This window comes from Chinchilla lanigera, unplaced genomic scaffold (assembly GCF_000276665.1).
Source record: "Chinchilla lanigera isolate Chin_1 unplaced genomic scaffold, ChiLan1.0 scaffold00012, whole genome shotgun sequence".
NCBI classification, from domain to species: Eukaryota; Metazoa; Chordata; class Mammalia; order Rodentia; family Chinchillidae; genus Chinchilla; species Chinchilla lanigera.
Genome location: NW_004955413.1, coordinates 28,980,173 through 28,997,248, shown reverse-complemented (window position 1 = coordinate 28,997,248; position 17,076 = coordinate 28,980,173). Strand labels below are relative to the sequence as shown.

Sequence of the window (17,076 nt, the reverse complement as noted above, 5' to 3'; positions counted from 1 at the left end):
GTCTGCGAGGGGACATTCTGAGCACACACGACGGGAAAATCTTTCACGGTGCAGGTGGGGCGAGGAGGTGACCCGGGAGGCGGAGAAGGAGTCCCGTGGGTTCCCGGAAGGGAGAGGCATTTGATAAGGATAATAAAAAGGCCCCGAAAAGCCACCTCCGCCTCCCTACACACCAGGACTCCTGTTCCCATTTCTCTAACATTTTGACACCACGAGAAGACATTTGATTAGAAATCTGCAGAACTCGGGACTGCGATTTCCAGAGCGAGCAGGAAGCAATCTGAAGGAGTCCAGGCAAGAACTGTCACCTACGTCCAACATCCAATCACTGAGACAGAGGCCCAGGCGCAGCCCCGCATGCCTTCAATTTCCCTCGGGGGTGAGCGGGGCTGCAGGGGGCAGGCAGGTGACTCGGAGCTCACTGGGCCGCACCCACTAACCCGTTAACTGCGGTACAGCAGGGCCAGCCCTGGGCGACTCTCCTTACTTTGAATTCCAAGACAAGGGTGCTTCCTGACAGATCGTTCCTCCACTGCACAGCAAAAGCCGAGGCACAGAGCGTCGCAACACAGTTCCCAGGGAGGGTGATTACGCGTCCTCTGCTTGGGGCCCGACCGCTGCCAGCCGACCACACAGAGCAGCTGTCAGCCACGCCACCCTGACAGGAGACCACAGAACGCCTCAAGCCCAGGCCGGTCACTGTGGGCCTTGCACGCTGCACGTGACACCCGCACAAAGCTCTGTGGAAAGCCTCCTCTCCGGAGGCCCTGGGACACCAATACTCTCTCCTTACACCCTCCGCTCCCCCAGGCAGAAGGACAAGCAGTTCTGGTGTCCCCTGCAGGGTGAAGGCACCGCAGGGCAACACCTGCCAGCTCCGCACACCATTCATTCACTCATTCATTTATTCATTCGTGCATGAAACAGTTACTGATGGACAGGCACTTCCTGGGCTCTGGGCAGGCGTGGTAGGAGGTCGCACTCCGGGCACAGGGTGGGGGCAGGTGACGGCCACGGTGGGGCTGTGAACGGACTAAGATCAGAGTGGGCCGAGGAGTGTGAGCGGACAAGCATGGCTTTCAGGGAGTGGAAATGACTCCCACCTGTCTCTAGCAGTTCTGGGCTGGACAGTCCACAGCGACCTACACAGCTGCTCTGAAAATACAGAGCAAGCAGGGCTCGCGGGTGTCCAGCAACCAAGGACAGGGCAGACAGAGGCCTTGTGGAGAGAGGGAGGGAGGGTCACAGGGAGCCTAGGAGAGGAGCCTGGCATGCTCACCTGACCCCCGTCACCAGCTGACCCTGCCCACGGAAGAAGGCCTCATCACAGGGGTGGAGAGGAAGGGAAGGAGCTGCAGTCAGCGTGGGCTGTGTAACAAATCGGACTGGCAGCTCGGACATCAGCTATTTGCTCTCACAGATCTGGAGACTAGAAGTCCAAGATCAAGGGGCAGCCAGGACTGGTTTCTCCCAAAGCTCTGTCCTCAGCTAGTGGACACCATCTTCTCCCTGTGTCCCTACATGGTCCCCCTCTGTGTGTCCTATGATAAGGACCCCAGTCATGTTGGAAAGGACATCCACAGGGTCTCATTTAACTTGACTGCCTCTCCAAAAACCCTTCTCCAGGCATACCCACACCTGCAGGAGGGTGTGAAGACTTCAACAGGGGACTGTGGGGAGTCACAGCCCTGCCCGCAGTGTCTGGGCAATGCTCCTCATGAGGTCATGAGTTCGATCACTAGTACCAAAAAAAAAAAAAAAAAGATCACCAAGAAGTGGGGCCCACTGGGGTCTTCTGGTGACACATCCTTGGCAGAGGGTAACCAAACCCAGAGGCCACGCCCCGTCCTCCTCTACCCTTCGGCAGGGCAGCACTGGCCCCTCCCTCAGGGCTGACTCCGCCCACTCCTCCGATGGCTCCGCCTCTTCCAGAGGGTCCCGGCTCACAGCCCAAGGCCCAGCCCGCAAACCCCTGCTCTCCCACAGACACAGAGAGCCAGCTTTGGCCTTGATGTTCAGCCAGAGTCTTTTATTTGATTTTGGCCTCTGCCTTTGCAAAAAAAGAATCGAGCTTTCGAACGCCTCCATCAAGGTCATTCCTGGAATTACATCATACATCATTCACAAGACCAGGCAAGACATTCTGATCCTCTATTAATATCTGAGTGTTCTTGTCCACTGTCCCTTTTCCCAGTCCAAGTGCTGCATCAAACCACTCCACACACAAAAGATGTTCAAATCGCCTTCTCAAGTGCTTATTCAAGGCATTCAAACGAGGTGGAACAGCATCCACTCCGCCGTGAAAAGGCTGCCTCTGCCCCAGTGAGCCTCACACTGCTCTTTACAGATACAAAGCCACGCAGCAGGACCCACGCACAACCACGGCCGCTTGAGAGTAAGGGTCACCTTGGCCGGGGCCAGCTGAAGAGGGAACCAAAAGGATGGGCTGTGAGACGGCAGCAAGCACCTCTGCTCTATGCGATGGTCCAGGCAGTGCTGGCGTCCTTCACAGCCACCCACAGCTGGAGCCAAGGCCAATTCGGAGCTGTCCTGGGGCCTGAGATCTAGTTACACAGTGCCACGGCCACAGACGCCCGTGAAAGAATCAGAAATAAAAAATGTAGGCAAGCACAGCACTCATGTTTGCTTCTGAAAGGTATTAGCAAGTATCAGTTTGGGCTGAAGGGATGGCTTCAAAAAAGCGCCGCCGCCACCAGCCAGATCTCCACAGCGGTCTGTGCCAGGCAAGAGCAATGTGCTTTGCTGGCCGTCGCCGTGACAGGTGTCTGTCACCTCACAGGTCCAGTCTGAAGACCCCAAGGGCAACAAGGCCTGACAGAACTGAGAACAACCATGCTGACATTACAGGGCAGGACATGAAAACGCTGGCTGCTAAAGTTCTTTATAACTACGAAACAATCTTGACTGGTATTTCAGATTCATTCTTGAGCCATGGAAGCTGGTTCTGGGATGCGGATTCTCTCCTTGGCCACATTCGCATGTGACTTCCCGGTCATCTGCTGCTCAGGCAAATGAGGAATTTGGAACATCTTCTTCAGGGGCCGCTCCCACCCTGGTACATGCCACTTCCCCGGCACCTGGGCTGCCATGGGGCATACTCAGAAGCCCAAGGGACCTTTTAAAATGCCAACTCTGATCATGTCACAGCCCTGCTCAAAACCCCCGCAACTCCTGTCACTTGGGAGAGAAAGCTTTGTTTTCTGGGGCTGGCCGTCAGCTGGCCCTGTCGGTCGTCCCAGCCCTGTCTGCGGTTCTCCTCCCTCGCCCACCCAACCTCCCCGCCCTGCTCTCCTCGCCGCAGAGCCCAAGCGAGCATCCCTGCCACGCTCTGTGCAGATGTCCACTCGGATGCTGGCTCCCCCGAGGCCTGCCCGACCATCCAGCCCACATGCCACCCTGCGGCTCTCTACCCCTCGCCCTAACCCTGTGCCCGCTCCTTTGGGCACTCTTGGGTCTTCCCGCTGCTGGAATGTGCGCCGAGGGCGGGGACCCTCTCGGTTCCCTGTGACTCAGCGGCACAGAGGAAGCTGGTGAACATGCGCTCGGCAGATGAAGGAATGGATGAGTAGACGGGTGACAAAAGCACACACAAACACCCTCCTCCCAAACACCCTCTTGTGGCCTGGCCACCACTCTGTCCTTGAGGCAGCTGCGTGACCCAGTTCCCCGTCCCCAGACTCAGAAGTCTTCCTCCAAGATTAAGCGGTCCACAGGAGCCGCGTACACCCCAACACAGTCCCCAGGGCCTCCCTCCCCACAGGGGGCTCCTGTCCTACCCCAGGGGGCCCCTCGAGGCTGCACATGCCCGGTAGCTTTCTCTTCTGAATCGTGTCCCCCTGCAGGACTGCAAACCCCCTCCATGGCATCCCCAGCGCCAAGAAGCGGCCATCTGGGGTGATCTGCTGGGGAGGCTGGGGCTCGCTGCGGGGTCCATCAAAGGCCCGGGAGTGGAATGGAGCCCAAGACCAAGAATCTGCCGAGCCCCCCAACGCTGGGCGCCTCCTGCTGACCTTCAGAGGTCTGTCATCCACACAGGTCAGGGGGTGCTCTTGAGGCGCATTTGGGGCCCCACAGCCACATCAGAGCTTCGTGAGGACCGAAAGCCTGTAAGCACATCGCTGATCCCTTCCAGGGTCTCCGCACAGGGCCGAGGTTCCGCGGACCACACAAAAGGTCTCCCTTCCCTTGTCAGCTCCTCCAGAAGGAGCCCCCAGTCCACACACGCCCCAGAGCTGCAGGACTCCTTCCCCGGTTCCACCCGCTCCGCAGCCGCGGCCTCTGCTCTGCTTCCCCCCTTCCTGAATTACGCCCCGCAAGGGCAAAACTCCCTGTCCCTGCATCCTTTCCACTCAGGGTGTTGCCCCCACCCCTCAACACCAGTGACTCCCTAGGTGTCAAATCTAACTGTCAGCACACCTGCACAACACAGAGAAACCAGTGTCTCCAGGGCAGGGACTCTTTTTTAAAAGATGAAAATATGACAGTTTTGTACATTGATGTAAATATTCCAAGAAGGCAGAAAATGGCTCAGGGGGTGCGGAACTGGTAAAACTAGAGACAGGTTGTACTTTACCGTTCAGTACTGTAATTTTTGCTGATTGTACTGTACGGTACAGCTTTACGTTCTCTTACACGTTACAGTACTGCAAAGTACAGTACTAAGAGTTCTGCAAATAGAAGCAAGGTCATGAAGTTGGTGCTTCCTTCGACCACTTCTGAACATTCTGATGTACATACCATACAGGATTCCTCATTTAGTGATCAAGTCATTTAATGACCTAGTCACAGGAATGGAAACTCGGTTGTTAAATGTAGAATGTCTGTACTTAAATTAAGTGAAACGTGCAAGACTGCATAGTATATGCTGTTTTCATGTAAGAAAGAAAGGTTAGTGTGTGTGTGTGTGTGTGTGTGTGAGAGAGAGAGAGAGAGACAGAGACAGAGAGACAGAGAGACAGGGAGACAGAGAGAGAGAAACCAAAGAAACATTCATCAGAATCCATTGCAAACGGCCACCTGAGGTCCACAGGAAGAGGGAATTACAATTGAGACTTTCAAGGGATACCACTTCATAGTCTTGGTTTCTGAGCTGTGTAAATACTTTATTTCCTAAAGTTAAGAATATTCAATAAATTTTTTTAAAAATTGTAAGTGTATGCCAAGAAACTGAATACAGACAGAAATAAATTTACCTAACTGTGTCGGGCGTGGTGGTGCATGCCTGTAATCCCAGCACTCGGGAGGCTGAGGCAGGAGGATCGTTGCAAGTTCGAGACCAGCCTGGGCTACAAAGTGAGCTCAAGGCCAGCCTGAACTGCATAGCGAGACCTTATCTCAAAAAGAAAAAAAAATTACCTAACCGTGGATCCAGTTGATCACATGACCACTCAAAAAGCAGAGAATGAATAAGGGAAACTTCCAAACACGAACTGTCCTCGGGGTGCACAAACTGGGCAGACGGAAACGGTGGCAAGGAGGCCTTCTGCTTCACTTAGCACTCTCGGTCCCTTCTCAGCCTTCTCGGTCTCTAAGACCGAGGGTCACACTTGGCACGTGTCACGTGGAAGGGACAGAGACTCGGAAGCCGCCCAGGAAGAGAGCACAGTACAGGCAGTTTGGGGGCCATGTTCTCAATGCAAATGGGGACAGAGAACGGGGAGACCCGGGGTGCTGAACCAGAATTAGAGGTGTCGGTGTGGATTCATGATCTAAAAACACACGTGCTTCCCAGCTGTCTTGCCAGAAAGAGAGGGACATGATGACACCCGAGAAGCAACTTGTCCCCGCGGCACCCTGATCCTGACGGCTGCACGCTGCACCCCTCTTTACACTGAAGACTCCATTAGTCCATGAGTGCGTCCAGAAGAAAGGGAAGAAAACAAGGAGCGGGAGAGGGGAGGCACTTGTTTGCAGAAGGAAACAGCAGCGAACGGACAGGAAAGCTCGACAAATAGAGACCTCGGTCACCTGCAGGCTCCAGCTTCTCAGGGATCTAAGAAGTGAGCGCCGATGGGATCCAGTCCTGGCCACAGGTGACTGGACGCTGACCTGCAGGTGCCAGGATGGCCACCTGGTCCCACAGCCCCACCCTCCAGGCGCAACTGACACATGAAAAAGGCAGAAAGCACCTTTCTGGTTGAAAGCTGGGCTGGCAGAGCTTTCCCAGGGACAAAAACCCCAGTGCCTCTGGCAGACGGGAGGCCCTGGGCCTTCTGCCCACCCATGGCAGGCTGGGTGTGCTCATGAGATAAACCCCAGGCGTACTCGGGCAGCTTGGCCTTCTATGGGACAAGAGGCCTGGGCCTTTGTAATTGTTGTGAAAGACAGAAAGAATGGGAGAGGGAAACAGGAAGTGGGGGGTTGCTGAACGAGAGATGAAAGGAACAGAAACAACATGGGTGGCCATGGCACATACAGTTGAGTCCTAGACCAAAACAACAGGCATGTGGGGGGTAACCAGGGACATCCGATCAGTTAGCCCACCCCGGGAGCTGTTCTCAGAGCCCACTGTGATAACAAGGCGGGGGATCTGACTCCAGACCTGCACCCAGCAGCCAACAAACGAGTGAGCCAGGCACCTCCCCTTGGTCACGAGCTCCACTTGGCTGTGAGCTCCAGCGTGTCTGGGACCATGTCTATTCCACAAGTCACTGTGTCCCTAGTACCCAGTGCTCTGTTACATTCATTAGACACTGGAAGAAGAGATCAGCTGGGCACAGTGGTGCACATCGGTAAGCCAGCTGATCAGGGGATGCTGAGGCAGGAGGATTGCAGGTTTTGAGTCCAAGGGGCAAGGCGGCCCAGGGGAACACTCTCCCTGTTCACCCTTGTCTCTCTGCTCCTGTTGGCACAATGGGAGAGACGCTCATACTGCCCTGGTCCCTGGAGCACCCACTGGATAACCTATGAGAGGACAGGTGACCATGCAGAGGAGGCGCCATCCAGCGGGGCCCTACCCACTCACCCAGGAGCTTCTGCAGCACCTGCCCATCGTACAGGTCCTCCTCCAGCTGCTTCACGATGATCCGCTCCTCCACCAGGACATCATTGATCCAGTCCAGGAGCACCTGCGGGGAGGCGGGCGTGTGTCACAGCCCGACTCTGCCAGCCACACACAGAGGACAGCAGGGGCGCCGCTGCCCAACGAGGTCTTGGCTGGGACACGGGCCAGAGAGCTGTGGGTGGGACGGGCTCCTCCAAGCGCACGGCCCAGCAGGAGTGGGGCTCTACACGGGCAGCCTGCAGGTGACCAGGGCTTCCCAGCACTCCCCGGAGTTCCCTGGCCTGGGACACATGCTGCCCAATGGGAACGCAGGCAAAGGGGGAGCGCCCAGCAAAGACAGGGCCAAGTGCCCCTGAGCCCCAGCTGGGGTGTGAAGGGGACCCCTCGAGGTGCTACTGGCTGACTTCCAGACGTTCCCACCCAACTTTCCCGAGCATGCAAAGCAAATAAACCCATCTAACTCTGGAAACAGCAGTTTATGGCCCCTCTCAGGGACAAAGCAAAGGGCACGTTCCTGAATACACTACTCTCTGTCACTCTGGGAAACTGCTGCGACCCGCGGAACTGGCCACAAAGCGGATTTCCGTGAGGTACATTCTATTTTCCTACTAACTCAGAAATATTAAATCAGACACACGGTCTCTGGAAGATCAGAAGTAAAATCGGATCCGGGAAGCTCTGGGGGAGAAGGCGGGGTGTGGCCCTGCACACTGCATTGGTGAGCGGCTCCGAAAGCACAGGAGGACAGAGTGGCCCTGCAGCTTCCCCACCTCCCTGGTAGGGAGGTGCACTGTCCCAGGTGTCCACTGCAGGTGCGGGTCCTGTCTCCTTTCTGGGCCCCCTGTGCTCCCCACGGGGGACCCTCTGTCCCTCCCCTCCTGGCTGCTTCTTGTCCAGGTCCAGTTCATGATGCTGAGACCTCCAGTGACGCCTCCAACACAGACACCGGCGCAGGGCACCGTACCATCCTTCTGTGCAAGGGCCCACAGGGGCCTCTGGCCAAGCTCACAACCCCCAAGCGGGCTCCTGTCCCAGGACGGGCACAGAACATGAACCCACGGGCCCAGGGGCCTGGACCATCCCCTCTCACCCACTTCCGTCTTCTCCTAGACTGGGCCCACCCCTCACCCTCTTCCTCTTGGCCAAACCGTGACCTCCCTGAGCCCTGCCCTGCCAAGGCCTGCAGAGGCCAGGCACCACCAAGGCCACAGCTGGCACCGCTGCCTCCACCTGGGCCACAGTCCGAGGGCCACCCCAGAGCCACGCAGCCCGGCCGCACAATCCACACCCCACCCTAAACCACACCCCACCCTTCCCCGTGCCAGGGAGGCGGACGCCTCATCCCCCGACCCCGACCTAGGACGTCACCCAGGTGGCTCCCTCAGGTTGACCCAGAGCCCGGGCCCCCCAAAACGCACACGCTCAGCCACAGAACCGAGACCCCCTCAGGGACCCGCTCTGGCCACTCAGCGAGACTTTGCTGATGTGCTCTTCTGTTCAGTTGTTTGAAAAGTGTGCACTTTAAACTTGAGAGCTAAGAATAAGCGAACAGGTGTGGAGATGCTCAAAACAGGCAGTGAACGTTTAAGTTTGAAAATTTATTACAATAAAACACACAGTGTCACTAATCCCCCTTAAAGTGCCCCAAACGCGCCCCTTCACTTTGAGAACACTGACCGCACTGTTCTCATCAATGAGCCTTCTACTGCAGTAAGTTTGTGTTCATTTTAACATTCACCCGATTTTTGATCGCCCATACACGGCTTGGCGACCCCCAGCCCTGTCCCGGTCCTCAGAGCCCTCGCACCCGGGGCCTACTCACTCTGGCCAGGCCCATCCCGGCCGTCCCCCCCCCCCCAGCCACCCTCTTTCCTGGTCACCACCCGTCCACAGCAGCTGAGGCCTGCAGCAGCCTGCCTCTGCCTCCCTGCCAGCACCCAGAGAAGCCGTGAGCCCAAGACACCACAAATACCAGGCTAATGACCGCTACTAATGTTCTGGCTGTCTTTTGTAATTTTTGGCTAATAGGTTTAAACCAGTTTTAGAGGCAGAATTTCAAAGAGTCCCCTAAAAGGCCTAGCCTGCTGGGGTACATAGCCATCTAAGCCTTGGAACTGTGAGGACAACGAGCCCCGGGACACAGGTGACCTCAGGAGAGAGCAACAGGGTCGGGCATGGTGGCACATGCTGTCATCTCAGCACTTGGGAGGCCGAGGCGGAAAGGTCGCTGTGAGCTTGAGGCCAGCCTGGACTACACAGTGAGGCCCTGTCTCAAAAAAAAAAAAAAGGAGGACAGAACTGGGGAAGGCCAACCTCATCCCATGAGCCCTTCCATGTGGGTCCGGAGGGCAGAGCTGGGCACTCAGGGTGCTGTGTGAGGGATGGGGTGTGTGGAGATTCCACACTGCTGGTGTGAAGACCAGCCCCACAGGAAGGGTATGGTTGCCTCCAGCAGCTGAGAGTGGACTCTCCCCGGGGTCTATGGAAAGGAACGGCCTGGCTAACACCCAGATCTCAGCCTCAGGGAGCCGGAGCAGGGAACTTGGCCACCCACACAGGACTTCTCCCTGCGACCCAACACAGAACTTCTGAACTGCAGAACCGTGAGCTAACCCTTGGTGTGTCTGAAGCGCCTCACCGTGACTAGGGTGTAGCTTGTTGGTGGAGTGCATGCTTAGCACGCATGGGGCCCTGGGTTCGATCCCAGCCCCACAAAAATATATAAATAATAATAATAATAGTAATAATTGCCAGGCGTGGTGGTGCACACCTGTAATCCTAGCACTTGGGAGGCTGAGGCAGGAGGATTGCTGCGAGTTCGAGGCCCGCCGGGGCTACAAAAGTGAGTTGAAGGCCAGCCTGAACTGCACAGCGAGACCCTGTCTTAAAAAGACAAAAAAAAAAACATAGTAGTAATTGCTGAACTGGTGATTTGTTACCCTGAATAGAAAGTAACACAGTCCTTGACCGTCACTGAGCACCAGCTCCCACACAAATAACATTGCCATGACCGAAAAGCCACAGCATGGTGCAGATGGCAAGGGTTGCCTCTGAGACCCAGACCCGTCACAGGTTTCAGGGGAGCCACCCAGTTGCCCTCACTGGACCAGAGTCTTCACGATAAAAAACAAAGCAAAACAAAAAAACCTAAGCCTGTGTGACCCAGCAATCCCAATTCTAGTTATCCCAGGGTACTAATCAGAGTGCAGCCCTGGGCATCTACTAACGCAGCAATGGTTGCAAATTTCAGAACAGAAAAAATGAAATGCACCGAGAAGATGAACAAAGGGGCATAACGCAAATGACCCCTGCTGTCTCCCGCCGCCTGTCCCAGCATCTGAGGTTCTCAGCAGCAGATAGTACCTCAGTAGTCGGAAAAGACGATACTAAGCATCGCTCTTACAAGTCAGTCACCGCCCTGCTGGCTTCAGCATCGAAACCGACAAATGGGCCCTAACATGCAGATAGAAACCCAAGAGGCCCAGAGAGCCGAGACAACCTTGAAAGAGAAGAGAAGGCTGGAGGGCTTCGCGTCCTGATTTCAGCCCCACTACAAAGCTATCGTCGCCCAAAGTGTGTGCGACAGACATCAAGACAGAGGTACAGGCCGGCAGAGAAAACTGCGAGTCCAGAAATAAACCTCACGCTACAGCCAGTCCGTGTCAATAAGGGGCCAAGACAACCCCACGAGGACCAAATATCCTGTCGATGAACAAAGCTGGGACAACGGGATGTGGACACAGAAAGGACAGAGCTGGACCCGCACCTCACTAACGGTGCTGAACACCAGGGTCTGAATCTCCACTTAGACCTGCGACTGGCACAACTGTCTCCCACTCTGATAGCGTTTTTGGAAGCTGGACCATTAATCCTGATTCATCACCTGGGCTGGATTGAGAAATGCGTGGACTAGGGAAGCAGGCTCCTAGGTATGTCTGGGTGAGGCATGGTGGGTGCTGTCTATGGTTCCCCAACAGGTCCCTCTCTGACACTGCTTTCCTGCTGTGCTTCCTGGGCCCCCATGACCTGAGCAGCCTTGCTCCGCCAGGCCCTCCCGCCACGATGTCTCTGCCTTGGAGCCGCCACCCAACCATGGACTGGACCCCTGAAACCGTCAGCCAAGTTGCCTCTTTCCTCCTCTAAACTGCGGGTGTCTGGTACTGTGGCTCTGTGACGAGAAGCTCAGGCCAAAGCAAAAGGGTTTAGATTCTGACTAAGTCCATGTTACCTGCTTTTTCATCCTGCTGCCTGTGTGCTCGGCGTCCTACCTGAGACTCATGCCCCAAACCCAAAGTCACCAAGAGTCACCTCCACGGTTTCTCAAGAGCTTCACAGCTTGGTTCTTAAGGTTAGCACTGCAAATCACTGAAAGTGCTTCCTTTAGGTATAAAAAGCTGAAAGTTCTCAACGTAAAGAGGGAAAAAGAATCATGCGCTGAGGCTGCTACAGAAGAATGCATCCGCTACCCGTGACACCATGACGGGATCTGTGCTGGTTTTGCTGTTGTGCTGTCATGGCCTCATGTCTCTTAGAAAGAGCTGATCCCTCCACCCTGGGAGGCAAACTGAGAGGGAACAGAAGGACACTGACCACTGTGCACCCCTGCCACCTTTACGACCATGTCCCTGACCACTCTCCTCCTAGCTCCCTGGGCTCCAGCCACACTGCCCTTCTTGCTGGTCCTTAAAACACGCCACACACACACGTACCTCAGGACCTTTGCACCTGCTCTTGGTCTATTGGCCATATTCTTCTCTCAGGTATGACACAAAGGCCTCTGCTCAAACTTCATGGCCCTGCCCACTCCACCTAAAACAGGAAAGGGCTGCTGTTTCCTGTTCAGTTTTCTTCAAAGTACTCAAGGCCACCTGGGCACACGTTCACCTATCCCTTGTCATGCCCTCTTCCCAGCCGGACTATCAGCACCGCGTGAGGGGGGCCTTTGTTTTTCTCAAAGCCACGTCCCCCGCAGCTAAGACAGGAACCAAACCCCACAGGGGCACAGACAAATGGCGTAACTGAGAGGCCTCCGGCAGACAGACGCCTGCTGCTCCAGGTCTCCTTGCCCAGGGCTCCGGCTCTGAGAAAATGCAGGACAGGGGATGTTTCTGCTCCAGAGAAACTGACGCGTCCACCTCAGAAAGAGCACAGCTGGATCTCCGGCCTGGTCCGCACGCGGACACAAAAACAACAAGCAGAGAGACGCGCACGTGAAACTCCACGTGACACGAAGTGAATGCGGCCCAGTCTCCCTGCGCCCCTGGGAAGGAGCGGCAGATCCCTGGGCACCGCAGATCCCCCGTCCTCCACCTCCCGAGCCGCCCGCCCTCATCTGCCGCTCCACGAGGCTCTGTAAAGATAGCTCCCGTCGTTATTTTAGGGATGTGCTCACTCGCGAACCCCGAGCCCTGCGGGCGAGCGTCTAGGACACAGATTAATTACGGCCGTGCCCAGCACCCGATCACGTACGTTTTATGAGCCTGCTTTACCCAGAATAAAAAATTACTCTTCCTTTAGTTCCTTGGAATTATAATCAGGATCTGCAGTCTGTCTCCCCCAGAGCTATGACAGTTATGTTTTAATCACTTCCAGAGTCCTGGCCATGGAACCCTCAGAGGACACAGGCTTGTCCAGCAGGCCAGGCGAGGGCTGGGGGGCCGGGGTCTGGCAGGGCATCTCCGCTCAGCCCCCGTGGCACTGGCTGCGGCCGGACAAGGGCTGCCACACTGCTGATTTGTTTCCCAGTGCAAAGAAAAAACAACAACAACGAAAAATGAATTCAAAGAGCAGGAAGAGTCCTGACCAGTGAACTGAGAAATGGGATGTGCAATTCGCTTTGGGGAGAACCGTGCGCCCCGGGAGATGTGCTGGGCTGCTTCGGGCAGTGGCGCTTAGGAAGCGTCCCGGGGCTGCTTCCCGACTCCCAGGCACACTGCTCCAGTTCTCGGCCTCGCAGGCGTCCTCCCGGTCCACGACTGTGACGTCCACCTGGAGGCACAGGCCACAGGTGAAGGACTAGGCCCCTAAAACTGGTCCCGAGTTCAGGAACCAGCAGCAAACAGGGTCCCCAGGAGTCCCACTGTTCTGCCCACAGACCACACCGCAGGGCTTCCCACGTAAGGGCGCAGAACAAATCATGGAGCTCAGGAATCAGCTCTAGTTAGGGTTACCGGCTAATTACAAAGGAAAATGAGTCCTGAGGAGTTGCCTCTCTGGACCAGAGTCTTCACGATAAAAAACAAAGCAAAACAAAAAAACCTAAGCCTGTGTGACCCAGCAATCCCAATTCCAGTTGATCCCAGGGTACTAATCAGAGTGTGGCCCTGGGCATCTACTAACCCAGCAATGGTTGCAAATTTCGGAATGGAGAGAGAGGCCCGGGGTGGGGTGGGTGGCCCACGGGGTGCCTCGTGCTGTCCAGGCGCCAGTGTCACCTCACTAGCAGTAAGCCACGTGTCCCCAAGGGGCTCCTTGTGAATAACGAAAGACACCCGCGCTATTCAGGCAATTCCGAAGGTCTTAGGACCCCCGTACCAAGTTTGACAGCAAAGACCAAACTCAGATTTTTTATGATACAGCACGAAGGCCTTTCTCTAGCTGAGCACAGGAATCTTTCGAGGGTCGTTATAAAGACCAACAAAAGACCCAGTGTCTCATCTATAACCCGCCCACGGCCGGGCAGCGCTCACCCTCCGCGCATAAGGAGCGTATCCGGAAGACAGTGGAGAAAAGGACTGCAGGAAGAAACACTGCCCAGAAGATGCCTTTCGGGCTCTGAGCCCACAGAACGGGGGTGCCCGGGTCAAGCCGGGGGGCCAGGCCTGCCCTGCTCACGCTTGGCCGGAGTCCAGGAGGCGGCCCCAGACCCGCCTCATCCCCGACGCCACTCTTACACAACACAGCCTCAAAGTGCGTGGTGAACGGCCACGCCAATCTCAGGAAGAGCTCGAGCCGGCACTCGGCTCTAAATAGAGGCGTCCTGAAGGGGCGTGGACAGGACAGGAGACAGGGAGGACAGCGAGCGTGCGTCCCTCAGAACTGAAAAGCTCCCTTGGCTCCAAGATAGGACGCCTGCAGGGACAGCAGCCACGGCTGCTGAGACCCATCGCCCCTGGCCCGAGGTCTACATGCTGGCCGCTCTCGCAGCTCCTGCTTCTGCCTGGATCTCTGCCTGGGACTACTGGGGGCGGCGTCTGCTGGGCCTGACTTGGGTGTGGTCCCCACCCAAGGGCCGTTGGCCCCAACCCACCAAGGCCTGAAAGACAGTTCAGTCCATGTGTGACCCTGGCGGGGAGCCCAGGGAGCTGGTGAGACATCATCTCCGGGGGCCTGCAAGGGTGTTCCCATGGAGGGCAGCCTTTGAATGGGGGCGTATGCAAAGCAGGTGCCCCCCGAAGGTGGGTGGAACTCATGTGGGCAGCACCTGCTCTGTTACAGCCTGAATAGCACATAGGGCAAAGCCCAGGTTGGACCCAAACTTGCAATCCTCCTGCCTCGGCCTCCCAGAGTGCTGGGATTATAGGTGTGCACCACCACCCAAGGACACTTAGGTGGCAAAGAGTTCCTTTTCTTAAGGTCATTCTTCTAAATAACAGAATGGGGATCCAGAAGGAAAACTCCTTCATAAAATAAACTAGGTGATTTAAAGTGTTAAGAATCAGCATCTCAGGGCTGGGGTACACAGCAGTGGTGGGGAGTTAATGGAACATGTGAAGTCCTGAGCTGGAGTCCCAACGCTGGGAGACAAAACTGTAAAGAAAACAGAATCTCCATCTTTGGGTGGACGCCGAAACCCACATCTTCTGCCCAAGTTTCTGAAAGGAGGCAACTTGGCACGGCCTTGTGCCCAGAACCCGCCCCGGACACGCGTTCCTCTAAGCACAGCGCAAGGCCTCAGAGCAGCGGAGGCAAAGGCAGGAGCTTTACTAGGAGAGTGTCTCTTTCTGGCATAAACCGCAGCGCACGGCATTTCCAAAGCCCCTGTCACCTGAGCAGGAAGGGGCTGCGCAGCGAGGCCTTTGCTCAGCTGCCCTGGGGCTGTCACCCTGGAGCCCCAGCCCTTCCCCCGCAGTGGCCTCGGGATCACAGCCTGGGCCAGAGCAATGAAGACACAGACACTGCAGGGAAAGCGGCATGGCCGAGGTGCTAGGAAAGAGCCGCCCCCCTGCTGCCTAGAAGCGGTGAGGCTGCAACCCCACCCTCCTCGTGCCCAAGACTTTGGGGGACAAAGCAGCCAGCTGGTGTTGATGCTTCTGGAGCGGCAGACACTGACCACTAGCCAGCACAGGCCCTAAGCTCAGCTCCTCCGCAAACGGGACAGGGACACAGCTCCGCAGAGACACTCAACTCGCAGCCTATGGCCAAGGGGTGCAAAAGCCCAACAGCACGGCGCTGGCACCCTGACACCCGCCTCGACCCTGGCCAGCCCTCTCCAAGGGAGCGAGGCCCAGGCGTGGCCGCCCAGTGTGTGGCAGTGCTCGATGTGGGGACCACTCCTCCGTGGTCTGTGCGCCCCCACGCAGGCCATGCCGCACGGCCACTTTCTGATGCAGCACTAGTGTCCCTTCCGGGAGCCCGGGGCCTCAGCTCCCTCTGCCCACGACAGCCCAGCTGCCCAGAGCGGAGGCCTCATCCCAACAGGGACGCTGCACTGCACGCAGCCAGACCTCCTTACCTTGACCAGCTCCTTGAATTTGGGGTCCTCCCTGGAGGTAGGGTCGATCATCGTGCGCTCCTCATTCTCCTCTGCCAGGGGGAAGGGGTCACAGTTAGCTGGGGCGGCACGGATGCCCGCGGTGGGAAACGGCAGGAAGCAGAGACCTCGCCATGTCCTTGGGGAGGACAGAGGACGTGGCCGGCACGTATGGAACTCAGACCCACAGCACGGGGGCAGGACCTCTGCTTCTGGGGTGAAGCCGAACTATCATCCACCGGGCCAGGCCGCACCCCCACCAGAAGCCAAAGCCCTCCACTGTGGGGGAAGTGGCCAGGGGGGCGGCACCGACAGAGACCGGAGCAGCGTCCCCGCCCAGATCTGAGACCAACGCCTCGGGCGCCTGCAGGCGCTGTGAACACACGCAGGGAGAAGCCGGGATGGCCACAGCACCGTTTGGTTGTGCTCCACATTTTGCAGCAAAATGTTTGCTCCATTAGGCAGGAAAAGATCGGAATGGAACATCATAGGCAAAATAGTGGGCGCAAAGGAATATTAGAAAAAGTCACCAGAACAAAAACAAAGGTGACACTTTGCAGCCAAGCGTGTCTGTCCCCAGCCCATGGCTGTGTGCTTCCTCTTAGTTTCCTCCGTGGCCCGGGATGGATCCAGGGCCAGCGGGCGCCACGCCTCCCTGGAGCCTGGATGGCCCCGTGTGGAGCACAGCAGGCGCTGACCAGGCCAGCCCTGCCCAGATCGCACGAGCGTCACGATCCAGGGGAGCCTGGCCGTGCCCAGGCCCAAGAGCGGCGACGGGCAAAGTCACTCACACAGGCGGGTCGGGCCCTGAAGCCCCGGCCTGTCACCATGCCCAGGTGAGATCTACTTTCTGGGCTCCTGCTGGTCTAGACTGGAAGTGACATTGTCCCTCTCCAGGGACAGTGGCAATGTCTGAGGATGTTTTTGTTTGTCCCGCCGGGTGAGGGTGCTGATGGCGTTGGTGGACAGAAGCCACAGCAGCTGCAAAGACACCACCCCCCCCCCGTGCCCAGGACGGCCCCAGAGGCCCACAGCACAGGGAGGAGGAGCCCGGTGCCCACACAAGACACTGCCAGGTCCACGTCCAGGTCCCGAGTGCCCAGGCAGGGAGGGGTGGGGAGCACCCATGTGCAGAGGCCGATCTTGCAGGAGGAACCAGGACCCATGGGTCCCGGCAGATGGAGGGGGCCCCAGGGCTGATCCGCGGGGGGGACCTGCACCTGTTCCCTTCTGTGAGCTCCCGCTGGCTTGGCCTTCTCACGGAACGCGGAAGGATGGACAGCACTTCCCTCTGAGCCAGGGCTGGGAATAAACAAAACGCTCCACACTGCCTTCTACATCAGCTGGACCCCCAAAATGC

At 57.0% G+C, this 17,076-nt stretch overlaps 1 protein-coding gene across 1 annotated transcript in view; it reads right to left on the bottom strand.

Annotated features, from left to right (window-relative positions):
• Nucleotides 1-17,076, bottom strand: part of Parvb (parvin, beta) — a 57,817-nt gene that overhangs the window by 23,182 nt on the left and 17,559 nt on the right. Inside the window, exons 3-4 of the mRNA XM_005379454.2 lie at nucleotides 15,699-15,769; nucleotides 6,986-7,088 (exon numbers count right to left, since the gene is read on the bottom strand). Of these exons, the coding sequence (XP_005379511.2) occupies nucleotides 6,986-7,088; nucleotides 15,699-15,769 (174 nt within the window). The remainder of the gene's footprint in view (nucleotides 1-6,985; nucleotides 7,089-15,698; nucleotides 15,770-17,076) is intronic.